Here is a 26,953-nt window from a genome sequence, read left to right as displayed (position 1 = left end):
CGCGGTGGGGCGGCGCAGGCTTCGGTATCTTTCACTGACATAATTTTCTTTGCGTGCTAATTGTTATTTTTAAAAGCTGCCTGGTTCTGCTGATAAGATGTAACTTGCTCACTACTGAAAATTTGGGGGAAAATGTTCAAAGTCCCCCCATGATGATAAAGGATTTATTATCGTTTCTTTCTCCTTTCCACCTAGTGAGTGATCTTAATTAAAGTACAGCATTAAAAAACTCATCATTTAAAGAACTCTTGTCCACACAAGCTATTTTTCTTCTGTATTAATTTCATAACCATGTTTTTAACTTATTTAGATTGAGTTCTATGTTTTACTTTAATGATTATCACCATTTACTTTTTAAGTTCATCATTCTTTGCTTTGTGATTTTTATTCAACTTGGTATTCTGGACCACGCGTGAATATTTTTTTCCAGATGTTTCCCTTGGAGCCATTTCTTCTGACCACGCGTAGCTGAGACATTTTATTTTTGATCTTATGTCACTCGGCTGAGTTATAGAATTTTTAGTATGAACTTTTATTTCCTCCAGTGTTATATACTGTAGTTTTGTCTTTTGTCATTTAATGTTCCAGGAAAAAGCCTGAGAGAATCTAGTTTTGTTCATTTGTAGTTAACTTGTTTGTTTTGTGTTCATATTCTTATAGGACTCATGAATTACTTTTGAAATGAAAAAAATGTATAGTTATTCCCTTTCCCTCACCAAGACAACCATTATTATTAATATTCTGGTATATTTCCTTTCAGAATTTTTTCTATACCTGTGTTTCTGTGTGTATGTGTATATATGTGTGTATGAAATCATATTACGCAGTTGGGATGACACAATGCACATACAATTCTCTATCATCGGCATTTCCTACGTCACTAAATAGTCTTCGAAAGCATGGGTTTTTTTTTGTTTTTTTGTTTTGTTTTTTTGTTTTAGCTGAGCCATCCTGCTACCTGTTGGCAGCTCAGCGGCTGCTCAGCTCGGGCTGGACTCGAACTGCTGTTGCTCAGAGCTCAAACTCTTGAGCGAGCTCTTAACCAACTGAGCCACTCGGCCGGCCCTCGAAAGCATGGTTTTAATGACGACTGCATAATAGCCCATCATGTGGATATATCCTACAATTTAATAATGTCTCCATAATTTGGTATTGAGGAACTTTGCAGCTTCCTGCTGTTATGATGTTGTGATATACACTACTTTACATAAATCCTTATGAAGATCTTTATTATCTACAAGTGTGGATTGCGTATTTTACCCATTTCTAATATGATCATTAAACATTGCTCCCTTTAAAAGCATCGTGTGGTCTCGTAAAAGACCATTAGGCTGAGAGTCAGAGGACCTTGGTCTTATTAACCAGGGGAATCTAGTAAAGCCCTTGTCTCACTCTTCTGGTCTGGAAAATGGGGTTAATAATGTCACGTGCTTCACGGTGTACTAGTTACTGAACAGAAAACGTGCACATGTGTACCAGATGCTAATTACACCTGAATGTCACCGCTGTCCCTTGTGAGTGTCCTTCAGGACGTGACTCACTGCACTGGGAGGTGATGTCCTGGCTTCACCCCGGGCTGTTCCAGACCCTTAAGCTGCATTCCGCCATCTCTAACTAAAGAATGGTTGGTTCCCGCTCTGGCTTCACCTTTGCCACGACCACCCCCGGCAGTCACTGGGAGTCACAGGCATGGCTCCGCCCCTCTCCGCCTCAGACCTGCTCTCATGTCTAGGAGAAGCAGACCGCAGCTGAGAGTGTGAGGAAGGTGCCAGCAGCTTCACGCTGTCCTTTCTAGAACCCCTGCGCGTGCCTTGGCAGTTTCAGCCGTCCTGCCCTGGGTAGGAGGAGGGGTAACTCCAGATTATGGAAACCCGACCTGTGTGGGTTATTCCGATTTACTCTTCTTTTCCTTATTTACACAGGGCAAGTTTACTACAGCGAGCGACGTGTGGGCCTTCGGGGTGACCCTGTGGGAGACTTTCACCTTTTGCCAAGAGCAGCCCTACTCCCAGCTGTCAGATGAGCAGGTCATCGAGAATACCGGCGAGTTCTTCCGAGACCAGGGGAGGCAGGTGAGCGCTGTCAGGAGGGCGGACGTGCGCTTGGGAGCCCTGAGGGGGACGAACAGGGAAGTCAGGCCTGGCTGGAAGATCCAGCCTTTGGTCACTGAGCTTCCAGGCATCGTGAAAGACCGAGGTCCTCCCAGACAAACCATCCATACACTCTGCTTTATCCATATGTCAGCCCAGGCCAGGGTCCCTGGAGGGCCTGAGGGGGTCACATCGGGCACCTCGAAGGTACCAGGAAATAAAACCCTGTCCCTCATATTCCATCTATTTCTTGATCTAGACCATGAGGTTTATCTTCCTGGTGCAAAAATATAATCTTGAAAGTGACTAAGTGATTCATTAGCATTCATTAAATGTGGTTCGGACTGTCCAGCCATGTCTCTGGACATCCACGTGCAGACACAGTCAGGGGCCCCCGTTCCAGCGGTTCCGGGCAGGCGCCTCTGGGCCCAGCAGCTGGGACCTCTGAGGACTCAGGAACTCGCATGGGCCCCCGTTCCTGCCCGACACACTGTCAGGCTCCTTTGGCCCTGTGCGATGTGGGACTTAAAGCTGGTGGCTGGGGCCCTGAGTGACCTGTGGGGTGTGGCGTCTGGAGCCAGGAACTGATAACGGGTGGGGGAGGGAGAGAAGGCTCTGGCAGAAAAAGGAAGGCGGGTCCTGTGTGGCTTGAGGAGAGCCGAGCCAGCAGAGGATCAGGGAATGACGGGGGACAGTGCGGCAGCTGAACCCCCGGGGGGCCTGGAGCTGACCTGGTCCCGAATCCTAGAGGTCTGGGAAGCCGGGTCTGCATCATGGGTTCCCAGGCAGCTGCTTTCTTCCCTCCGCAAAGGGCAGATTTGCCCCAGGGCATGAAGTGGGTGAGCGGAAGAGGAAAATGCTTGTTTTTCTCCTGGCCTAAGACACCCCAACCACCAGGCTGACTTCTTGGAAGTACCATGGCCAATTGAAAGTGGTGTGTTCACTGAGAAAATTCATCTTATTTATCACAACACGTTCTAGTTTGAGTATATCCTGGAATTACAGGCAAAGGGAGGACTATTGTAAAGTTTGTGGCCTCCCTCTGGTTATTGTTAAGACTGAAATCCCACAGAGAAAACATCTACATGAGGCAAAGCTGGACCAACAAACACTCGGCGAGGGGAGGGCAGATCTGTCCCGTGTGCACCATCTGCTTTGCTTGTGGAACAGTCTTGATCCTGTACAGCTTTTGACAGCACTGAAGAGGCACACACGAAGCTTTCAAATGTTACAATTCTGCGAGACAATACTGTTTTATCATTTAACAAAGTTTTAGTTTCTAATCTCTGGGATTTAAGTTTTCTTATTTATTTTTAAATAGTTTAAAAGCATATACCATTTTCACCTTAAATACTAGTGGCGAACCAAATATATTCTGATCGAGTACTAAATGGTTGAGTGGTGAGGTCAAACATTTGAGTACAGCCCAGGCTGAGGCCAGATGTTAATGATGATGTGCTGAGCAAGCTTCTCGCCTCTAAGCTTACGTCTAAATTTTCACTAAAACTGTATTAAATTTAACGTATGAACTTACATAATTTATTAAATTCATATGTTATTACTACTGATATATTACTACATTCTATATTATGTTATATAAATTTACAACTTATATTTTATTAATTACTTTATGACTTATTATTAAAATTTCAGTATTCAGATTTTAAAAGTTTGACATTGGTGTGCAGGGACAGTAACTTGTCCACACTGTCAGCTGCTGTGTGGCTTCTGTGGTCCCTGGATCACATGTGTGGTCCAATTCTGCTTAAAATGGCACCATTAGTGGCTACCAACTTACTGGACGTAGCAGACATAATGCAGAAGGAAACGCCCCAGTAACATGAATCCTGGAAGGATTTGTTTACTTCGGGTCCATAGCTTAGGCTGAGATCCTCTATGTTAACTGCAAGCACTTGGAAAGTGACAACAAGGATTTCAATAATTAAAAAATGTACTTGACATTTTTGTTTTCAGTTTATCTTTACAAATTGTGACAAATTCCCAGGTAGTACTTTTCTTGAAAGCTCATGGTCTAAATGGAATTAAATACAGTTTTAAAAGTTTATTTTGTTTAATGTTATGAAAGGTAATACAATTATACAAATATAATAAGAATTATTGTGAAATATAACTTCAGTTATTTGCCAAGTTTATATAATTTTGAAAAAGGGAGACCCTGATAATTTAAACTATATATTATTTCAATTTTAGTGGCATCTGTTGGCTCGAAATGGGTATAATAATATTTTTTCTGAAGTTACCGAGGGAACACCTCAGAAAGGGTTACAGTTTTAAGTCTCGCTGGCAGTAAATGAGAGAGCCTGTCCCCTGTGTCCTCACCTGTATTAGTAACATTTCCTTTTACCGTATTTCCCCATGCATAAGACGCTCCCATGTATAAGATGCACCTTAATTTTGGGGCCCGAAACTTGAAAAAGAATGTATTACATAAAGTTATTGAACTCAAGTTTTATTCACCATAAAATTCATACAACTCCTCATCACTGTCAAAACTCCCAACCATTAGCTTGTCCTCATCTGTGTCTGATGACGCATCACTGTCTTCATATATTGCCTCGTCCTCAGTTCCATCTATGGCATTTGAAATCTACAACCACCGTATAAGATGCACCCAGTTTTTAGACCCCAAATTTTTCGAAAAAAGGTGCGTCTTATACATGGGGAAATATGGTAAATACTTAGTATTTTATCACCACAGTCATTCGTGACACACTGCGTTGAGACTTGTCAGAGCTCATCCGATATCCCAGCAAAAGTCAGTTACTTGCCTTTTTACTGGTTAATGAAGAATTGATGATGGAAAGCTCCCTGACATCAGTCTTTATGGAGGTTTTCTGGTCTTGACACAAAACGCAGACAACAAAAGCAAAAATCAATAAGTGGGACTCCGTCAAACTAAACAGCTCTGCCCAGCAACGGAAACCATGAACAAAATGGAAAGACAGCCCGCAGAATGGGAGAAGATGGGTGTAAATCATCTGTCTGATAAGGGGCTAATATCCAAAATATATAAAGAATTCATATAACTTAACAGAATAATCCAATTAGAAAATGGGCAGAGGATCTGAACAGACATTTCTCCAAAGAGGACACACAGGTGGCCAACAGGTCCATGAAAAGGTGCTCAGCGTCACTCGTCATCAGGGAATCAGAAAGCAGAACCACAGTGCGATGTCACCTCGCGCCTGTCAGGATGACAAGATGACCAGTGCTGGCGAGGGTGTGGAGGAGAGCGAGCCCTCGGGCACTGCTGGTGGGGATGTAAACAGTATGGAGGTTCCTTAAAAACTTAACGGGCAGTCTGTGATCCCTCAGTGACGCTCTGGGCTGGTGTCCTGTGGGAGCCAGTGAGGCAGGGGGAGGGGTTAACGCTGAAGCAACAGACCCGCGGCTCAGGGAGCTTGAGACCTTTAGGCCCCGCGCAGGAATGTGTCAGCCCACCAGGGCATTCAACACGTGGTGAGGAGATGACAGCAACAGGCCGCAGGCAGGCAGGTGACCTGGGCGTCAGCGGAGTGGTGTCTGGCGGGTGGGACTGTCCGTAATGGCGCCACGTGCAGCCCTGCGCTGGCATTCAGGGAAGTGCCTGGTGTGCAGGGTAATATCAGGAAGGAACCCAGGCTCCTGTGGGGGGCAGGGAGCACCGAGGGCGTGGTGGTCAGAGGCCACGGGGACATGCCCTGCACCCCGCTTTCTGCGTCTAGCTACGGCTTCGCTCAGGTCCAGGAGCTGTGGGAACTGATATGCCTTCCGCCCACCATGACTGTCTCGGCCAAGATAAACCCCAGCATGGCTGGTGGGGAGGACATGGGGGAGGCATAAATGGATGGCTGGTGTTCTACCCACTGCTTCCCCGTCTGAGATGTCTTTTTGCTTCTGTTGCATCTTTTGCATGATGGTGGGGACCCCATGGTCCATCAGGAAACCCTGCTCTAGGGCAGTGGAAAGGACACAGGGTGGCAGGGGTTGCCGGGCTCTAGAACCCTCATGATGCGAAGAAGGGACACCACACCCATCTCAGTTTCAAGTTCAAGGAAGTGGAAAGTGGGCAAATCAAGCGATGACGAGCACCCACCGTTCCGTCTCTCTCTAATTAATATTCTCTTTTTGTTTCTCTTTGTTCCCAAAGACCTACCTCCCCCAGCCGGCCATTTGCCCCGATTCTGTGTACAAGCTGATGCTGAGCTGCTGGAGGAGAGACACCAAGCACCGGCCCTCGTTCCAGGAAATTCACCTTCTGCTCCTTCAACAGGGTGACGAGTGACGGTCCCCGCGGAGGCGCCGCCCTCCTCGCCAGGCCTGCCACTCACCCACGAAGCCACTCCGTCTGGACGTCGAATGAGCTGAGGGACAGGCTCGTTTGCTTCTCTCTCTCTCTCTCTCACTCGTCTCCCTCCACTGCACTCCCCACTCTCTACCCCCGACCCATATATACATTTTTTTACATTAAAGAACTAAAAAAGAAAAAAAAAGCCTAGGGCAGATAAGGTCTAGTAAAGATGTCTTACCTGATACAGCAAAGTGCTGGATAGCAGAGGCTAGATAATTTAGATAATTTATAAAGGGTAAATACGCTTGTGTTGATACATGTGCAGATTCTACCATGTTTTTTCCATGTCACTGTTAAAAGAATAGTTTCAGAAAGAAAAACTTGAAGAATGCTGACGTCTTAGCAGACGTGATTGGGCTTCGAGAAAACCGCACTTGTTAAGTGTGGAGACTGATGACACGGCTTCCTAAGTGACCACAGGTGCTTCTGTTTCCTGATGTGGCCTCTGGACTGTCCCATAGTCTGCGTTTCCCTTCCCTGTTGAAGGAGAAGAGACACGCTTGGAAGCCCCCAGCTTCTTGGAGTGGGTGTTTTCTTCATTCGCGGCGGGTCGGGGTGGAGGTCTGTGTGCCAGGAAATACAGAGGGAAGCATGTCTGCTGCAAGGTTGTAGGAAGGGAACAGTCATTTGCAAAACAAAACAAAACAACAGAAACGTACTGGCGCAGGCAAGGTTTCTTAGATGGAGCGGCCACAAGCAGTGGCCCGTGGAGGACAGGTGACAGGAGTGCCCCTCATATCTGCAGAGGCCCCCCTCGCCCCCCTTGTCTGGGTCAGACCCCTTCAGGTGTGTTACTGAGAGCGTGGTTTTGAAGCTGTGTGGACGGGTGTTTGATAGCTTGATCCTAGGCCCTCTGGTTCTTCAGATCTTCGGCTCTTTGAGTGGATGAGTCCCCTTGGCGACCTGTGGGCTGGGGCTGAATCTCAGGCGAGCACAGCAGCGACTGATCTATTGTTTCTGCAGGGCTGAGGGGACCAGTGCAGGAGGGGGCGTCACGGGGAGACCGATTTCCTCTCCTTGTTAGAGGAGATGGTACAAGATGAGTGGGCTTTGTCTGGAGGTGGGGTCCCTTGTCACCGAAGAGGCTCAGATTCAGGCTGAAGAACTGGGGAAGGGAGACGGAGGCTCCGAGACACAGAAGTGGCGTGAGATGGGCCGGATGTCCTACCGCACAGGACGAGCATGACAGAGAAGACACCCAGACAACACACTCGTCCTCGGAGAGGTTCTGACCAGCAGAGAAGAAGGCGTAAGGCTGTGGCCCTGATGCACTGCCAGCTCAGAGTCCCCTCAGAACTGGCTGTGTCTGAGCCTTCGCATTCCACGAATCCTGACTTGGTGGGAAGCAGGAAGGAGGAAAGGGGAGACCTTGGTTCCCGCTGGGGAGAAACAAGGAAAGATTGTGGAGTGAGCCCCATCAGAGGAAGAGTCTCGACCCCTTGGGCCCGCGGTGCTGCTCTCACGTGGCCCGTCACAGCCTCTCAGGAACCTGTGTGTCCCCCTGTTCAGCCTCAGCGTGCTCCTGGCCACAGCAGGAGCCCAAACCTCACGGCCCAAGGTCACTTTTCAGGTCAGCGTCCTCCTCAACAAGTGCCCGGCCCATCGTGTGCCATGACCCTGGACTAACCTTGGTGACGTCACTGGGTGGCAGTCAGGACAGCCTCGCTTTGGGAGCTTGATCCCAGCTCTGCTTCAAACCAAGTGTGTCCCATGGACAAGTCATGGTGCCTTCTGGACATCGCTGTCCTTATCGGTAGAGTGCGGACATGGTAGATGGCCCAGAAGTCTCCTTCAGTTCTGGTACGTTCCATGGTCGCTGGGTGATTGGATCTACAGCTGATGCGGACTCAGTGACCTGATCGTCTGTCTCCAGCTCTGAGAATAGTGGTTGGTGAAGGTCGGCAGGAAGTCACCATGACAGAAACAGTGTCCCGTCACGTGCGCACTGCTTCCAGCCCCTTGTCACATTGGACGTGTGCAGGGCCAGACGTGATCTCTTACACCTGCGACCTGCCACCCTCTGCTTTCAAGATCAGTGTTAACTTCAGGTGTTAGAGCTCTGCAGAGAAGCAGAGCCAACGGGTGTATGTCATGGCTGACTTAGTACAAGGAATTGGCTCCATAGCAATCATGAGCTGAGCAGCAGACCCAGGAGGGCTGGTGCTGGTGTCGCTGTGAAAGCCGGGGGTCAGCGGGGATGTGTCGGCGCCCCTGTCCGCCAGAGCGAACCCCCTTCCTCCTGCTCTTCCATTCGGACCGGATGCTGCCTGCCCACACTGGGCAGGCCCCTCTGCCTTCCTCTACCGGTTCAAACGCTCATCTTGTCTGCAATCACCTCCAGACACACCAGGAATAATGTGTAATCTGGGCGCCGCGTGTCCCAGTCAAGTGGACATAGGAAGTTCACCATCACGTTCCACTAGAATTAAAGGGCCTCAGACTGTTGTCCTGTGTCCACCTCTCTGCAGGGCCACGTCCTGACCATGCCATCACTTCTTCCGTGGCAAGAGAAAATAATACGGTTTCCCCTTCGTTGCTCTAACACTGCTCCACTCCTTTTTACCATCCTGCCTTGATACACTGCATTTCTCAATTCCACAGACAATAATGCTATTTAATGTGAACTCTGTGTGCCTGGAGTTCCCTAGCCTTGAGTCAGAGAGGTTACCTGTTTCAGGCGGCTGGCAAAAGCGGTCTGTCACGCAGTTACCGTTTTCTGGGAGGAGGGAGGCGCCATCTTCTGGCATGGAGACCTTGTGTTGTAGACGCGGTTTCACCTCCAGCCTGGTCCTGCCCACAGCATCTATAGCACAAGCGTAAGGGACCCAGCCGGGGGCACGGCCTAGCGAGTAGAATTTAAAAGTAGCTCGAATCCAACTGAGAAGAACGAAGCGAGGAACTAGTTACAAAAGGAGGTAGGAAAGGGATGAGAGGCTGGGGCCTGGTTCCCTTTGTGGTAAGCTGTGCTCTTCACTACGGAGGTGAAGTGCTTCGTGTTCACATTGTGGTTTGGGGTAGGCAGGTTTAAGTTCCGACGCCTGCTGGCTGAGGTGCCGAGAGCCAGGCCCTAAACTTGACGTGCTGTCCAGATGTGTGTGCTCAGAAAAGGTCTGAGTGGAAAGCGGCCCAAGGGAAGGGGCTCTTGGCGCTGTGTTGAGGTCACTTGTGAGGGCGTGAGGCTGTGACAGAGCTGCAGGGAGTGGGGTAACGGACAGTGAGGAACGGCTGTGGTGGCCGGCTGGGAAGAAGGCCATAGGAGAGGCAGTGGGGAGCACACGGGAAGGCCTGGGGCATCGGGGAGGCAAGACAGAAAGGGGGGTTGTGCCGAGTCCATTCTGAGATGGGGCAGGAAAAAGTACGTGTCTTGAAGGTAAAGGATGGATCTGTATGGAGAAAGAAGTCCTGGGTGATGGAGATTAAAAAGTATTTGTTAAGATGAGAAGCCTGGGGCAGGGCAGGAAAGAGAGGGGAGCTTCTCCGAGTTTAAGAAAGGGGGGCTCATTGTGCACAAGCACCCCCACGGAGGGAGGAAGTGGGAGACGGGGAGTCTGAGCGCCTGTGTCCTGGACCACTGGGCTTTAATGGTGCCCGGAGGGCTCGAGTGCCCGCACTGGGCTTGGAAACGAAGCCTTGGACACGGGGACCCACGCTGGTTCACTAAGCACGTGTCCCCTTCTCTCGCTCCTGTTAATGGAATCAGTGCTGTGCCCAGGAAGGTCACAGGGCACGGAAGCAGTGGGCTTGAGCAGACGACCACACCTTGTCTGATGGCCGCACAGAGGAGTGAGCCTGCTGGGGCCAGCCAGGCGTCCCACAGGAAGCCGCGATGCGGGGCTGGGATACGTGCTCCGAGTGAAGAAGAGAAGGGGAGTGTCAGGAAGGAGACAGCGATGAAGACGTTCCGAGGAAATCATCCAAAACAGCACCTGTCTTGCCCCAAACTATAAAAAATGAAGAAGATTACAGTTGAGGCTTAGGTCACTCCCAAAACATGGCGGTTCCGTCTTTGACCCTAGGGTGACGTTACAGGCTTTCTCTCAGCTTTCCCTGGACCGCTGGCCTCGGGCCTGCGCATGGCAGGTCCCTGGATGTTTCTGGAGGTTGTGGATCCTGGTCCATGCTGGGAAATCCTTTTGAATTGAAACTTAACATTTTATAGAAGCAGAGAATGTCTTTCCCACTTGGTAACTGTCTTGGAGTGCAGAACTGGCTGGAAAAAGGCTGGGATGGGTGGCAGGGACTGGATGTGTGGCATTTTGGGTTTTCTGCCACAGCGCTTCCTGGCAGACACAGCGCTTCCAGGTGGGCAATTGTTGAGTTGTGCATCCTTTTTTAAACTTGTTATTTTGAAATACTGTGAGACTTATGAGAAGGTGGCCTTACCCTAACAGCAGGCCTAAGGAAGGATTTGCAGAGACCAGAGAGATGGCACGGTGGAATAAGGTAATCGCTTTGGGTGAAAGCTTTTTTCTTGAAAAAGAGGCTTGGCACTAACGCCAGTGGGGAGGACGACTACAGACACATCGAGTTTGTAACCTAGCTGCCAACTGTATGCCCTCTGCTGTGCATGGGACCCACTCCTCTCCCGCGGCCGCTGACTTTGCGGTAACGTGGAGCTGCTTCCTGGGCTCCGCTCTGCAGGCTCTCCGGCCCAGAATGTGTCTTGTCAAGGGGTAAAGAGCAAACTGATTTCATTCCTGCTTAAAACTATCGCAGTCATTCCAAAATAGAATACGTAAAATTTCTCTGTATTAGGAAAAGAAACGAGATACCAATTGTATATTTTCTTTTCTTTATTTATTCTCTGTAAGTCTGTCAGATGATAAATTGTAAATAACAACGATTAAAGAAATATGCTACTGATGGGTCCTCCTTTCTGTGCAAATAGCACCAGCTCTGGGCTTTGTCACCTTTACTCCTTGCACCCTTTTTGGAGAAGTGAGGGGGCACGGGGTGGAGCCCAGGGTGTGCGATGCCTGTTGGGGCGGGGGACAGGGATCTGGCAGAGCTGTTGGCCCAGGCCTCTCACATGTTTGCTGCCTGTTTGCTGGAAGACAAGTGTCTGGGGCTCTGGCATAGCCAAACATACCAGACTAGGCTTTCATGTTGTCACATTCGTCCAGCTCTGGGGACTCCGGTTCAGAATTAATTGGGGATTCTATATGGTGGTTGTCACAAAGCTGTCTCTGATGCACAGAAATCCCTCCTAAGTCCAAACATGGTCTGTCAAGCCTGCCCAGGCACACAAAGCCACAAAGGCTTGACGGACCAGGATACAGACTCAGTCTTCATAACAGACTTTAGGGTGGAGCCTGGCAGACCCACTGCTTCTTACCTGGCCCCTGGAGAACGTGCTTACACTTTTAATTTTCTGAGTGATGTGAACGTATTTTTTCAGCGAGGGCCATGACAGATAAGGGAGGGGACACGGAGTCTCAGAGAATGACCGGAGGCGGCTATGGGACAGGCCCATTCCGGCTTGAGGTCCTCTGATTCCGTGCTCTAGTCCAAGTTTTCAAAACTGGTAACTCGTGCATGATTCTACATAAAATTCTTCATAACATCAATGTTCCAAAGGTGATTTTTTTTTTAGAGAAGGAGGTCCGGGAGCAGGAGCGGGCTGCGAAGAGCACAGTGCTGGACCCACGCATGCGAAGAGGAGCGGACTAGAGAGAGGACAGTCCCCGGGCTCCGGCTCCTGGTCCCGAACTTTCCGGTAAAGCGACGGCTGTGCTGCAAATGCCCCGAGGCTTCGCGGATCGACTGTCAGTCTGAGCGGCCGGAGTACAGATGCCGCGCGGGCCAACGACCCCGGACCCGGGGCCTCGGGCGAGTCACCCGCGCAGCGGAGGCGGCGGCGCCGGGATTGGCTCGGAGGCTCGGCGCCCGGCGGCCCCGCCCTCGGCCTATCTCACCCCACCAGGAGGCGCTGCGTCCCGGGCCCTGATTGGAGGGCGGGTCGGGGGCGTGGCCGCGCCGCGTCCTGGGGCCTGATTGGGCGGCGTAGCGTGCGTTCGAGAACCCCGGGCTCTGATTGGATGGCAGAGCGGGGGCGGGGCTGGGGGGGTTGGTGTCTCGTCTCGGAGAGCCGCGCGCTTCCTGCTCCGCGGCTGAGCGTCCGCGCGCCGCGATGGGGAAGGTGGTGCTGGTCACCGGGGCGAGCAGGTGAGGCCTCGCGGGCGGCGGCGGCGGCGGCGGGTCGGGGTCCGAGCGCCCGGCCCGGCGCGTGCCTGGGCGCCCCCTCCTCCCCGCCCGCCTGGGCCCCGGGCCGGGGAGGAGGCCCCGTCGGGCCCCGGCCGGTTAACGAGCCCGTGTCTGCCTCCCCCGCAGCGGCGTCGGCCGAGCGCTGTGCCAGCGGCTGCTGCAGGAGGACGCCGGGCTGCGCCTGTGCTTGGCCTGCAGGAACCCGCGCCGCGCCGAGGCCGCCCGCGCCGCGCTGCTGGCCGCCTGCCCCTCCGCGCAGGTCAGCGTCGTGCAGGTGGACGTCGGCGACCTGCGCTCCGTGCTGCGGGCCGCGCGGGAGCTCCGGCACAGGTGGGCGCCCCTCCCGCCGCCGGCTGCCGGGGCCGGGCCGCGCAGCAGCGGACAGGAGGAGGCAGGGCGGGCAGCCCCGGGCAGGGGGCAGCGAGGAGTGAGCCCGGGAGCCGTCTCCCCTTTTCCTCGTCGTGCTGGGTGTGTTGCGGAGACGCACGAACGCGCGAGCGCACCTCGGCGGCGTCATGTGATGCCTCGCGCGGCGCAACGCCCTTGACACCTGCGCGCGTGTTGGCGTCTTTCCCGTCGCTCGGGACGGGCGGGTGCTGACATTTGAAGGGAGGGACTCAGACCGAGAAACGTGCGGAGGTCGCAGGAGCCCCTGCAGCTCCTGCCCCCGCGGCACCCAGGCCTCCGCCCCGGTTCTGCAGGGAAGGCATTGAGTCACCACAAGTCAGCCCTCTAGCACCACTAGGTATTCAGTCATGTCTGTGACTTCGCCTGAAGTTAAGGGGCGAGGCTGTGGGGCAGAGGCGGGCGCTGGGGGGTGACCGAGCGGTCCCGGCGCCGGGTATTTATTTCACCCTCAGAACAGCCCCTGTGAGATGGGTGCCGTTATCCCGACTTAGGACACGATGGCTGTAGTGCTGCCGGTTCGGGAATTCGGGGCAGTGTCCAGACGCCGCTTTTGCTCGAGTCAAGTGTGCCCTGCACTTGGTGGCCCGAAGGGGCATCTTTGGGTACGAGCCTGAAGTGCGTGAGAAGGCGGGTCCCCGCGGCGGAAGCTGCACCGGCGCTGACCCCGGGCCTCCCCGTGTGCCCGGGGCAGTGAGATCCGGGCAGCCGGAAACTGAGAAACACGGCAGTTCTGTCTCATGCAGAACAGAGCCGTGACGTCGGCCACTCGGTCCCCGCGAGTGGTAAGGGGGCCATTGTACTGAAGCCAGACCTTCACGTGGCGTTCTGGGCAGTGTCCACGCCTTGCTGAGCGTTTCCTCCCCGTTCCCAGCAAAATTTGTGAATACACTTAGATGAAATTTGCAAATTAGATAATGGAACAGCTGACATTAGATGGACCCACGTTTTGACCTGATGGTATCAACATTTTAAGCATTTTAACAGTTTAGTACTTAGAGCCACTGGGCTGTCAGTTACTTACAAGATGAAGAAACGTTTGTGGTTGATCTGCGTCGTAGCTCCTGTGTGTCAAGGTCCCAGCTTTAGTCTCTGTTGCCCGTCCTATCCTGTGCTGGACAGGGACAGGGGACAGTGTGGTGCACAGAATTCCAGGACATACTCTGAGTACCATGAGCACAGGCTCTACTTGTCTTGAACCCAGTTCAAAAGAAATACACTTAGATTCAGGCTTACATGGGTTTAAAAATGAACATGCATTCTCGGTCAGCATTTCACAGTTCTTTCCATGGCGCGTGTGTCCAGAGCCTAGTGACAGCGCCTTGGCCCTTCCAGCGTCTGCGATCCCCTGCATTCCTGGGAGCTTCATCATTTTAGGCTGCAGAGCTCCTGGCATGAAAGATGTCCCCAGGGTCTCCTGCGTTAGTAGGTGTCTTGGCTTTCAGGCTCCAGCACTGATGGATCAAGTTAGGTGAATGTTTATATCAGTATTATACAGACTTTACTTGTCAACCATGAAAGATGTGAATCTTAAAAAAAAAAGGGGGGGCAGAAAACTTCCTGAGATCAGAAGGACGGGCCTTTAATAGACAGAGGGCTGCCACGGCCCAAGCGGGGGTCAGGGCTGGAAGGCGAAGGCCGGACCTCAGAGCCCAGGGCAGCTCCCAGCCTGGATTGAGTCACCGTCAGAATCGAATCCTCACGTGACTGACTGACACTTGTGTCTTGGTGTCTCCTGTAGGTTTCAGAGGATAGACTGTGTGTATCTAAATGCTGGGATCATGCCCAACCCACACCTGAATGTCAGAGCACTTTTCTCGGGTATCTTTTCAAGGTAATTTCCATGTTCCAGGTAACCTGGTTGGCAGGAAGGGGTTTTTCTGCCTGTTTCTCCAGCAGGGACTGTCTCTTCAGCATCTCCAGTTGAAAAGGCATTTAGAAGTCATACAATTGTCTTCTGCTGTTTCAGAAAAGCGATTCATATGTTCTCCACAGCTGAGGGGCTGCTGACGCAGGACGACAAGGTCACTGCCGACGGGCTCCAGGAGGTGTTCGCCACCAATGTCTTCGGCCACTTTATCCTGGTAAAGTATCACCAAGCCAACACTCGGTGCTGGGATCCTAGAGACCTGCCCGGGCACACGGCTGTGCTGCTCTGGGATGCTTATTAGCGTATGGCCGCCCTTCCAATGGGACAGTCGCTCTCTGCTCTGAAAACGTAGCTGCCCACAGCGCCCCACTGATGTGCGTGTTCATACGGAGACTATTTGACATGGCGCTGAAAAGCTGAGCGGCAGGGACAAGAAACACAGGTGCCTTTGGACACAGTCCACGGAGCTGGGGGCAGGCGCCCGGCCCGGCTCTAGGTGGCCTGTGGCTGGGCCTCTGACAGGAGGCGTGGCAGCCAAGCCCTGGCTGAACAGAAACTCCCGGCCCGCCTCTGTCGTGATGGCTGCTTTCTTGAGCCTCCGTCCTTGGGTGCTCACATGTGATGTGAAGTGAGAGATGCAGGGCTTGTCCAGCTTGTGCTCCAGCCGCAGGTCAGTCTCATAGGACGACTTAAATGTCCAGATCAAGTCACGCCAGCTGCTGTCATCGTGGGGGCGGGAAGAACCGCCCGTGACCTGGTCTCTGACACCTGTCTTCATGGTCCCTTTTCTTCACTTTGCACCTGTTTTCCTTCAGAATTAGACCTTGTGAGGACTGGCTTATATTTGTTACAAATTAAGGTATCTGGGGAGCGCCCTTCTAGTTGCTAGATGAGATGCTGCCCAATTCATGAATTGCCTAATAAAGCCAATTAGATCTTAAAAAAAAAAAAAAGATATCTGCAAACATTAGGAGATCACAAAACCACTAAATGAGATCGCGCTTTGCACCGGTGTGGGGCGGCCTCCAGTGTTTTAAGCGGAAACCGCAGGGTATGTGTGTGCAGTGCGACCCCACTTGTGTGAACATGTTTATGGTTAATACACGTGTGTCATACCCCAGGCAGGTGGGGACACTGGCTGCCTCTGATGGCCGGGTGCCGGGGTGCCGGCACGGGTGGGACAGCCACGTACCATTCTGTGCCCTTCAGGACTGTTTTTTTAATGATATTGTTCTTTCAAAAGATAATTAAAATATAAAGTCAGGATGGGATTGAATTCTTATCCAGCCTTTTAAAAAACAACTTTACAGAGATCATTATCTAATATTTCCTTTACCGTTTTATAGGCATTGTTTGACGTATTCCTTTATCTTTGTATCCTCTCTTTCTTTGACATTTTTTTGAATTATTAAATTAATTGGTAATGATAAAGGATAAGTAACATATTACTGTTAATATGTGTAGCCTGTTACGTTTTCTTTAACAGACTTTGTTTTAGGATAGTTTCACATTGGCTGAGCCATCACCACGTGGGCCTTTCTGGGCGCCTCCCCTTGCATATCTGTGACCCCCGCTCTCACGGTGACAGATTTATGGCGGTTTCAGGCTTGTTATCCTGTGTCCCCCCTACCCCTCCAGACTTTGATGCAACTTTTGTTCCTTTTTTTTCATCAGATTCAGGAGCTGGAACCTCTGCTCGGTCACAGCGACAGCCCGTCGCGACTCATCTGGACGTCCTCTCGCAACGCGAGGAAGTCCAACTTCAGCCTGGAGGACTTCCAGCACAGCAGGGGCCAGGAGCCCTACAGCTCCTCCAAATATGCCCTGGACCTTCTGAGTGTGGCTCTGAACAGGCACTTCAGCCAGCGGGTGAGGCCTGTGGGTGACGTGGACACGCGGGATAGCGCCTTCGGACCTGCCCTCGATGTCCCAGTCATGTGGCTCTCTGCTAACCATCGTGGCCTAGGGGAAGCGCTGCTGTCCTCGAGCAGGGCTGCCGCGAGGACACAGCTAGACGATGACACTGATAGTGGGTGTGTGTGAAGCTTTCAGGGCGGAGCTGACCGGCTCCTGACCTCTAAGGGACGGGGGTCCGTGCCCCCTGCGGTCGCTCTTCCAGAGCTGCGATCTCCAGAGCAGCGACACTCACACCACCAGTAGCTGCTGTGTCTTAGGTGCTGTGCTCTTCCCCTGTGTGTGCTCTGTCACCTGCGCTCCGTCACAGTGACATAGGTCTGAGTCTTCCCATCTTCTTACGAGAGGCTACGGCATCTCCCCAGAGGCCACACGGCTGGTGAATGGTGGGGCCCAGGGTGGAGCCTGGACTCCTGCCCCCGGTGTCCGCACATTCAGCAGTCATAGAGCCCCCTGGGTGGTGTGACCCCAGAGCTCTGGCTGCAAGGACTCCGGGTTAGAGGGACTTCCTTTGGAGAAGGCGGCCTTGTCAGCCATCGCCTTCTATAGCCTCCGAGGTCTGGAACTGACCGCGTCCTTATGTCTGAGATTTTAACTGAACGTCTCAGCCCCTCCCATGGCATTTTCCTATGTTTGCTCTGACTCTGTTGTTTGAGTGTGGATCTGGGGAATAATTTAATTCCGTTAATGTTTATGAAAGACCTACCACATGCAGGGCCTGGCTTGGGATCGAGAGGGAGGGAGAAATGACGTCCTTTGAATCCTGTGTGACTGGACATGGTGTCAGGCCCCCAGGGCCGCCTGCTGGGGCCTGTCCATCTGGTAGTGACCCTCTAGCTGCATTTCTCTGTGTTATTGGGGCTCTTTCATCAGCACGGGTTTTTCCAAGGTGACGAGTCCCAGGCTGAGGCCCTGACTGGAGACCTGTGGTGGGAGAAGTTCTCAGTGGGGCCACATGCAGCCCTTCGGTCCTCTCTGACGCCAGGAGCTCCCACTCCAGCTGGAGGGCAGGGTAGAGGTGCGTCCCCCGCGCCTGCTGGGACAGACACGCGGGAGGTGTGCGGTCTGCGCCCATGAGAGCAGAGGCTCGGAGGCCAAGACTGCTGTGTCTCCTCATCTTAAGTGCTCGCGTGACCCATGACCTGTGGGGCCGGTAACACGCCAGGGGAGCAGCCGCATGTTCCTCTGGCCCCAGCCTGGCCGCTCTGCATCCTGTAAGCTCCTTGCCAGAGACTGCGTGTCGCTGAGTGTGGCGTCCTGAGCGCCTCTCATCGTGAGCTCTCAGTACCCGATTCTTGGCTGAAATGGTCGGCCCAGCGCCCCGCCCTGTCTCCTCGCTTGTCGCCTCCCTGACGAGTGAGCGCGAAGCTGGCCCGAGTCAGCACACCCTGAACTCAGCCCTGCTGCCCCTGTGCCCCCAGGGCCTGTACTCCAGCGTGGCGTGCCCGGGGACGATGCTGACCAACTTGACCTACGGGATTCTGCCGCCCTTTCTCTGGACCCTGATGATGCCGATCATATGGCTGGTAAGCGCTGAACACGTCTCAGTTCACTTAGGCGGTTCCATTAAGGACGAAAAGGCTGTGTTTGAGGGCTGGGAAGCGATTTGAGAAACTGAACCCGTCCCACTGGAGGTTTTGAAGTCAGAACGTGACGTCTGCTTCCTGCCCCACGCACCATGGCTGAGCGCCTGCCTCCCGTGCGGGGCGTTTCCCTGACGGCACACAGGAGACCTGTGCTAGGCGATGCTGACCGGACTCGGAGCTTCCCGTGTGGGCCTGTGCATGACAGCTTCCCGGGAGGGGGTGTGAACCTTCGGGCCACAGACCCGTGCTGCTGCTCCCTGCTCTGGGTTTTAAGCGTCTGGTAGGAGCGGTGTTCCTGCAGCACAGAGAAGAGGCCGCTTCTAGGACCTGCTCGTCCCTGTAGAGCTCAGGAACTGTCCCTTCCGCCCCCCGTGGGCCGCCATAGGAAAGAGACGAGAGGGAACAGGCGTTTGCGCTAAAAGGGCTTTGCTGGAAGCAGTGGAGCCCCAGTGCTGTTTCTACTTTAGACTAATTTAGGTTTTTGATGCTTAAAAAATGTTCAGTAGTAAGAAATGCAGGTTATCTGTTTAGGTTTGTGAATGAGTGAGGCTTGTGTGGCTGCATTCCAAACACTCCAATGACCGCTGCTTTCTTTCCCTCAGCTCCGCTTTTTTGCAAACGCCTTCACTCTGACGCCGTACAATGGGGCCGAGGCGCTGGTACGTTGCTGGTTGGGGGGCCTGTGCGGCCGCTTAGCGCATGCGCACTGCGCTGCTCGGCAGAACGAGACGCACACCGGCACCCTCTTCCTTCCCAGGTGTGGCTCTTCCACCAGAAGCCCGAGTCCCTGAACCCGCTGAGCAAGTACCTGAGCGCCACCACGGGCTTGGGAAGCAGCTATGTAACGACCCAGAAGGTAAGTGTGTTTGCACTGTGACCGGAGAGGTTTACACGCGGCCAGGGGGACGGCCCCACCGGCTTCCCAGGGAGCCACCTGCTGCCTGGGGAACCTTCCCTGGGATTCGCGTTTTGCTGGCTTCACTCTGGGCCGCTTCCGTTTCCGTCTGCTCTCCTGCCTCTGGGCCTTTGCACATCTTGTCTCCACCCAAACTGCTTTCCCCTCCTTTCCACAGGTGGATTTCTGCTACTTATCCTTAAAATCTCAGCACGTGTCCCAGCCTCCGGGACCCTCTAGACGGGGTCGGCGCCTCCATTACAGGCTGTCCCAATGGCTCCTGCCGCTGTGTGCAGTGCTTGCTCAGCGTGGGCTCCCCTGTGAGCGTAAGCTCCGGACGAGGGTGACACCCCTTTCCTGGCCGTTGCCAGGTGCTCAGTGAGCGCGCCGTGAGCGGGACGGAATAGGAAATGTCTTGAGCGGACTCGCCTTCCCTTCAGGGGGTCAGTTCTGCTTTTGACAGTTATTAGCCTTATTAGATTGGTGCCAATGAAGAGGCAGGAGATGGAGGGTGGAAAACATCAGTGCTGTGTTTTTTGGACTCTGTTTCATCTTAAAAGAAATGAAGCACAGAGTTACCGATTAGTAAATGAGAAAATTTATTTTGAACCTACAAAAACTGTTTTTGTTGTGTTTTTGTCATGAGTGAGGTTTATTTCTGCCCCCCCCCCATTTTTTTACTGCCCAGCTTTTGGGGGCGGGTGGGGCGGTGATATTGGCATAAAGAAAACCAGATGGAGGCGAGTACATCGCGAGCTAAGTCACAGGGTTGGCGGCGTTCTTGTGTGTGTGTCAGCAGCTTCAGGTCGGGGGTTGGCGCCTGTCTCTAAAAATGAGCCTGTGAAGCTCCAGCGTTTTCCACAATCAGCTCTGGGGACGCTGGCTCCTCGACGAGTTGCAAAGAAACGACGAGTTGCAAAGAAACGGTGCCTCGGACAAGTAAGCTTGAGAAATGTTCCCTCGCGGAGATGGTTAGCCTGGTGACGGCTGTGAGAGGTGACACAGATGTGAGACGTGTTTAAAACAGGGGTTTTCAAATCGTCGTAACTGTTGTGACTTTTCTTCTTCAGATGTGACAGGACACTTAGTGACCCCAAAGAGCCCTCCTTGGGAGTGCGATTGTAAATGAGAAAGCCGGAAGCCCTCAGAGCGCGTTTGCAGGGCCTGCCTGTTAACTTGAGGGAGTGCCGGTTACTGGGGGTGAGACGGTTACTTCTGTGCGCCTGTCGAAGAACGCTTAACCTCCGATTAGTGCGGGGAGGTCGCCTTCTCTGCCGAAAGGTGGGGCTGAGCTGGACAGATCCCTAAGCTGCTTCCAGTGTGGGAATGGATAGAAATGCTATTTCCAGAATGTTAAAAAGGTGTTTTAAAATTTCAAGTTTTGTGCAGAAAGACTGTCTCTGAGGTTTAGACTCTGCGTTGACTTGGATCAGTTACCGCTTTATGTTATAGTGGCTGAAAGTGCTTTTCCGTCGTGCGTGTCAGGGAAGATCGGGCTTTCTTCATGAAACAAGGTAAAACGCCAGCGGGTTACGCAGGATGGAAGCCGAGATTGTGCGTGTGGACGAGCACGTGGGAGAGACGGCCTTGGGCTGGCATGGCCGCTCCCCAGACGGCAGGCACTGAGGCTCCTTGTCACCGCTCTGCCATCCCTGGGGTGACACCCTCGTTCTCGTGGCTGAAGAGAGCAGAGCGGGCCCCCTTCCTTTCAAGGACGCCTGGGAGGCGCTGCACAGCCATCCATCGGGTCGTTGGCCAAAGCTCAGGCACTCACCGCCCACTGGCCTGGGCGGGGGCTGGCGTGTCGTCCTCCTTGGAGGGCAGGGAGCTGCCAGCACCAGGGTCTTTGACTGAAGAAGGTGAATGGTAGGAGGTCGGTGGCAGTTGGAATTAAAAGGCAAACGTCTTGATTGTTCTCATTGGGCCCTTTGCCCGAGTTGGTTGATGTATTTTGTGACTGGGTCCCAGGAGCTGGAGGACAGCAGGGCTGGACCTTCCAGTCTGGCTGTTTAGGGAGAGTCAGTGGTTCGCTGAGTGTCGGGGCTGGACGGAGAGCCGGCATGCCCTCGGGATCTTGGGGTTCGGATGCCACAGCCCTTCTTCCTCTCCCAGTTCTCTTATGCACATCGGAGGCCTCCCTGTTACACACACGACGTTTGTGGCATTTTTCCTTCCGGTCACCCTGATCTTTGATTCTTTTCTAGATGGACATAGATGAAGACACAGCTGAAAAATTTTACCAAAAGTTGCTGGAACTGGAGAAGCACGTTAGAGGCACCATTCAGAACACAGACACACAGAGCTGATGGGGACACTGAGCACCCCCCGTGTGCCCTGGAGTCCCTGTCGCGTGGGGTGATGTCACCTGTGGTGAACTGTGACTGGCCCTCTCCTGCCTTACAGAGTCACCTGCAAGACTGTGTGCTCGTGTGTGCACGCAAGGAAAGAGTCTCAGAGTAAACCATCCGTTAGCCAGTCCAGGCGGGGTCACATCCAGAGCCCTAAGTGCCTGAACCTCCCGACAGCATCTGTCCACCACGTCCTGCCAGGGGAGCCCACGCCGTGCCCATGGAACAAACACACACCTGACAGCCGTGGCTCGAGCACACGGCCCACCCCGCGCTCGGACCCACTCGGGTGCAGGCTCGGCTGTTGCCCTTTCCGTTTCTGACCTTATTTCTTCCCCACGTGCTGCTTCTAACAGTCCTGAGGTTTTCGGTCCCGACCGTCCGAACACAGATGCCGTGTGGTCAGTCCCAGGAGCGGAGGTGTGTGCTTGTGCCGTTTCAGCTGCTTGTCCCCTAAGAGCGTCTTTGTCCTAAACTGTGGGAGCCGTGTTGGCGTCGGACCTGCTCCTCACTCTGTGGGCAACTCTGTTCTTTACTGAGCGGCGTGTTTTTTTATCGTATTTGGATGGATGCGAACTTGCGGCCGAACAGTGATTGGCTCACGATGTTCCAGTAAAATCTTCCACTGGATTGTTGCTGGGGGGCAGCTGCTGGCCTCCCGAGGGCGGAAGTGGTCGGGTCTGGTTCCCATGTGTGAAGACAAAACGCTCGGATGCCGGGTGCTTTTATGCTAAGTAACCAACAGGAGTGCAGTGAAGGGGCTGATGTTTGGAATGAGTTAGCGAAAGTGAAAAGTATACATAAATGTGATTTCTATACATTTTGATGTATGAACTTTTGTTACAATGTCTCTGATTATGTCGCTAAAGGCATTTATAATAAAGTTACATGTGTGCACAGAACCCGAGGCCGCTGTCCAGTGAGAACTGAGCTGTTCGCCCCTCCCGCCCTCACGTGTTTGGGGAGCAGCCCGTGGTGACAGGCCAGTCCCTCGCCTGTGACGTGGGCACTTGTCTGCCCACTCCCTCTGTCTGTGGCTGTGGAGTGGACGTTGAATGCAGGAACACAGGTCAGGGACTCAAGTGCGTTGTTGAGAATGATGACAGAGTTCCTGTTGAGACCAGAGAGTTGGAATGTCACAGCTCGACGTGACAGCGTGATGCCCGGAGTGACCGCATGGCTCTGGCAATGCACGGATGTCACTGGGAACAGAGTGTGTGAACTATTGCAGATCGGGGGCCGTCAGATGCGTGGAGACACAAGCACACCACCGAGGGACGTGCAGAGCATTTAATTCTCAAGATCACGCACCGAGGTGTGTGTGGAGCAGGTTAGCCTGGTGGGACCAGCCTGGGCTGCGGCCACTCTGCCCGCCGCCTCGGTGATGGCCCTGTCCTCTGGCTGTGGCTCCCAGAGGAAGACCCGCTCAAAAGGGACAGCTCACTGTGAAGTCACCTTGGGCGGTTGGTTGTGTTGGAGACAGACGGGGAGAGGGCTGATGAGGAAGGCGGCCGGGCAGTCGGCGTGTCCTGTGCCGCTGGCCCAGCCTCAGCTGGTGTCAGTGAATTACTGTTCGTGAGTCCCCTTTGTCGCCCTGGCCTGCCTTCCCCGTGGCTGTGATCCTTGGAAGGAAATGTCAGAGGCACCGTTCTTGGCAGCTGTGTGTGGCCAGCAGGTGGCACCTAAGGCTCTGTGGGGATGCGAGCAGGACCGGAAGCTTTTTCCTTCCTGGAAAAGCCCTGTTGTAAGTGTAGACGCACATCCTCAATGACATGCGCAACGCGGGCGCATCGCATAAAATGTCCCTAGAGTCACGTCTCCCCTCATTTTCACGGGGCAGCGTTGCTGATTCAGTGACAGGTGACGGTCCATCAAAGGGAAAAAATGATATAAAATGAAATGGACGGTGTGTTGCCGACCACTCAAGGCAGCCACCTGAGCACGTTTCTTCAGTGACCATGGTGACTGTCACTGAGGCCGTAGCAGGTGAGACAGGAGGTGGCTTGGGCGGCCGCCCTGCTCCCCCCCTCTCTGCCCTGGGGCACAGGCCCCCCGTGCCCAAATATCTCCCCAATGCTGAGCAGCCTCTCCGACTCGGGGGGCAACCTGTGCCGCAGGTAGTGGGCGCGTCCAGCCTTTGCACACAGCTCCAGGTAGGTAGCCCCTGAGGACTTGCCCTTGAGGGTCCCTGCACATCCTGGAGGCCTCGGGGACACCCGCTCCCCCACGCTGAGGTCTGGCTGCAGGCCGGCAGCTCCCGATCGGGCCTCGTCACCGTCGCCCGATGGGCCGGCCCCGGGGCCTGGGTCTGCTGTGCCGGCTGGGAGACCTTGACCCCGACACAGAGCAGAGACGCCCGCGCCGGCGGGACAGCCCTTTGCTGGCCTTGGAGCCTCTTCCTTTCGGGCTGGTGGCCTGTCTTTTCTGAAATAGGACGCGCTGCGATTTTGAGGTGGCGATGGCTCTTTGCTTACCGTGGGGTCCCTGAGGCCAGTGTGACAGGAAGGAGGCATCTGGGACTCGGGTTTGTGTGTTTCTTGGGCCATATTGGTTGCTGGTGCTCTGAGAAAGGAGGTAATGAGAAGAAAGATCTCTGAAAACCTATGAAGATGCTTGTATTTTGAACTTTCAAGTTGTCAGAGCACGGCCCCCTTGTGTGGTATCAGCCAGGGTGACGGGGGTGAAGGGTGAAACTGGGTGGAGACGATGTGGAAAGCGTCTGACTTAAGGGGCAGTGTTTCCTCGGGAGGGGACATGTGCAGAGACCTGGGAGGGGGCCTGAGTTAGGGGGTGCGTCTCACCTAACACCACCAGCCTGTGGGGCTCCGTGCGTCCACGCTCCCTGTGGCGGGGACACGCGGACGGCTTCCGGTCGCTTCTGAATTCCATTCCCGAAATAAGAGGAGCGCTTTTTCCTGACGATACCTGCTTTGAGTTAATAAGTGTCACAGGTTGAATCGTGTCTCCCCGAAATGTATGTGGAAGTTGGACCCCCAGGACCTCAGCATGTGATCTTGTTTGGAGACAGGGCGTTTACAGAGGGAATGAAGTCCAGTGGGCTTTGGGGGGGGCTGTCACCCAGCATGACTGGCATCCTGTGACAAAAGGGAACGAGGACACACACAGGGAAGATGGGGGGGGGGGACACACAGAAGACGGCGTCTGCAGCCGAGGACGGAGCCCGGGGCACATCCTCCCTTGGCCTCAGGAACCAGCCCTGCGACGCCTTCACCTTGGACTCCTGCCCCCAGACTGAGACCAGGCGTCTTGTTGCTAAGCCCTCACTTTGTGGCACTTTGTCCTGGCCGCCCTGGAAACTCGCACCGTGAGAGAAGGAGATGGGCAGAGAAGCAGCGAGGGACTCGCCCTGGGTGACGCTGCCCTGCAAGCAGAGCACGTGGCGGGTCCCCAGGGGCTTCCAGAACGAGCTGGCGAGGACTCGGAACCTCCTGGCTGAGGCCGAACTGGCGGGGCCCAGGCAGGCTGTGCGAGGGTTTATTTGGCAAACACGGTGTTTTCAAAAGAAGATAGATGACTGGTGTGAGCGATACCCAGAGACGGCACGGTTTCCTTCACCTCAGTCGTGGGCCCTTGGCCCACCCGAGCCCCGAGTGCTGGCCGTGGTCCAGTGTCCTCCATTCTGCATCGTGTCGTGGCTGCTGCACGGGACCCTGCTGGTTCCCAGACGCCGCCAGGTGGTCACTAGGGGCGACTGTCTTGCATGAGGACTGCTCTGAGGCACAGAGTTCCCTACAGCCGTGGCCGTTCGTGGGCACCCGCGGTGACATGACCAGACAGGCCCAGAATTTGCTCAGACTCCTAAAATCCTTCCATCTGACCATGTCTTTGTGAGGGAGGCAAGACAAGACGGTTGTGTGTGTGTCTTCCCCGTGGGAGACCGGCCCCTGTCCCCTGCACATGGAGACTTGGAATGTCACCTCCCAGCCAGCAGGGCCAGCAGGCTGAGAAAGGGACATGGCTTGTGTGTGACACTTGGCCTTTCGCCAGTGGCCCCTTGGTGAAGGCATGGCGCCTGCCTGCGTCCAGTTACCCGGTTTCACATGTTTCCGTGCCCACTTGGTGACATTTTCTGCATGTCTCAGGATGCTCACGTCTTCACCTGCAGCACCCTGCCTGCGGCCTTCAAACCCCGGCCGGAATGCTGGGGTCTCCCCTCGGGCCTGCCTTCACCATGGAGCCAGCGACCCTTCCAATGAAGAGCATATGACCCCTCCCTCAAACCCTGGAGAGCGGAATCTAAGCTCTTGCAAGAGCTGCTGGCCCCTGGGGACACGCCCGCCCTGCGGCCTCGGAGGCGACCTGCTCCCCCCCCCCCCAGCCCATAGACCCAGCAGGCCGAGCTCTGTGACCACGTCAGTCACGCAGCTTCCTCTGCACGTCCGGGCTGCCTTGCTGCCAGCTGGTCGCGGGCCACACGTGCTCGCGACACTGCCCACGCTACCCGCTCCGACATGGCGCTTACATGGCCTTGGTGGCCTTGGTGGTCCTTTGGGACAGGGAACCTGCAAAGCACGGGGACCCTGCACACACTACCTTCTTCCTTCCCCCTAACTTTACTGTCAAAGGTCAAGGCCCCCAAGGGCCCCTCTCCTGAGCACACAGACGATGTTTCCTGCCTGTTCCACACCACGGGCCACTGAGCCAGCTCCCTGCAGTGAGGACGGCCGCCCACCGCGGGCCCGGCCGTGGCACAGCCCCTGGATGCCAGGATGGTGGATGACCAGACGTAAAAAAGGTGAAACCAAATGAACCCAGACACAGCGAAGGGAAAGCAGAATGAAAAACCAAGGAAGAAGCTGAGTGCGGAGGGTTCAGGCGAGAGAAGCCGATGGAAAGACGGAAGCGATGGAGGAGTTCGCTCAGGAGGGTCCGGCCATGGCCGCTGCAGGAGCTGGGTGGCTGCGGATGGAGAGACGTGGGAGGGGTGTGTGTGTGGGGTCCCCCCTCCCTGCTCAGCCCTCACCTTCCCACAGCCGCTGCCGCTGTGCCTGGAGCTGCCTCTGCTCCCGGGCCAGCTGCGCCAGGCGACGCAGGCGGGCCACCTCCAGCTGCTGCAGACGCTGGCCGAGCCTGGCCTCGGCCTGTTTGGCCACCTTCCTCTCCACGTCTAAGTGCTTGTACAGCTGCGCCCGGACCGCACGGCTGCCCATCCTCGTGGCCCGGACACGATCAGAAAAGCTGCTCGCAGGCGCCTGACGGCCGGCAGAGCAGGACCGGGACACTGACCCCTGGCACCGGTCCAAGGTCAGGGTTGGAATCGTGTGTGTTG

General features: G+C 54.3%; 3 protein-coding genes across 18 annotated transcripts in view; 2 read left to right on the top strand and 1 right to left on the bottom strand.

The window, feature by feature from the left end:
- The window catches only part of DDR2 (discoidin domain receptor tyrosine kinase 2), a 103,741-nt gene extending 92,437 nt beyond the window's left edge, over positions 1–11,304 (top strand). For all 10 annotated transcript variants that reach the window (XM_019660656.1, XM_019660655.1, XM_019660660.1 and 7 more), the window contains 2 exons: positions 1,923–2,072; positions 6,241–11,304. In XM_019660656.1, coding sequence (XP_019516201.1) covers positions 1,923–2,072; positions 6,241–6,375 — 285 coding nt within the window. In that variant the 3' untranslated portion in view covers positions 6,376–11,304. The remainder of the gene's footprint in view (positions 1–1,922; positions 2,073–6,240) is intronic.
- Positions 11,305–12,501: 1,197 nt separating this feature from the next.
- Positions 12,502–22,565, top strand: HSD17B7 (hydroxysteroid 17-beta dehydrogenase 7). 6 transcript variants are annotated; one of them, XM_019660674.1, is made up of 10 exons: positions 12,502–12,606; positions 12,772–12,975; positions 14,792–14,884; positions 15,020–15,134; positions 16,595–16,789; positions 18,256–18,360; positions 19,023–19,079; positions 19,178–19,276; positions 19,494–19,641; positions 21,520–21,624. In XM_019660674.1, exons 1-10 carry the CDS (start codon positions 12,572–12,574, stop codon positions 21,531–21,533), a joined length of 1,065 nt encoding a protein of 354 aa, XP_019516219.1. In that variant the 5' UTR covers positions 12,502–12,571; the 3' UTR covers positions 21,534–21,624. The 6 variants fall into 6 exon arrangements, with proteins under 6 accessions (XP_019516219.1, XP_019516216.1, XP_019516215.1 ...); XM_019660671.1 differs by having other exon boundaries at positions 20,115–21,612; XM_019660670.1 differs by having other exon boundaries at positions 20,112–21,612.
- Positions 22,566–23,418: 853 nt separating this feature from the next.
- Positions 23,419–26,947, bottom strand: CCDC190 (coiled-coil domain containing 190). Of its 2 annotated transcripts, none has more exons than XM_019660677.1 (3): positions 26,648–26,947; positions 24,465–24,591; positions 23,419–24,225 (listed from the first exon to the last, which is right to left on the bottom strand). In XM_019660677.1, the coding sequence occupies exons 1-3, from the start codon at positions 26,832–26,834 to the stop codon at positions 23,613–23,615; spliced, it is 927 nt and encodes a 308-aa protein (XP_019516222.1). In that variant the 5' UTR covers positions 26,835–26,947; the 3' UTR covers positions 23,419–23,612. The 2 variants fall into 2 exon arrangements, with proteins under 2 accessions (XP_019516222.1, XP_019516223.1); XM_019660678.1 differs by having other exon boundaries at positions 24,465–24,588.
- Positions 26,948–26,953: the final 6 nt, after the last annotated feature.

This window comes from Hipposideros armiger, unplaced genomic scaffold, assembly GCF_001890085.2.
Source record: "Hipposideros armiger isolate ML-2016 unplaced genomic scaffold, ASM189008v1 scaffold_324, whole genome shotgun sequence".
NCBI classification, from domain to species: domain Eukaryota; kingdom Metazoa; phylum Chordata; class Mammalia; order Chiroptera; family Hipposideridae; genus Hipposideros; species Hipposideros armiger.
This window is presented reverse-complemented; position numbering and strand designations above follow the sequence as displayed.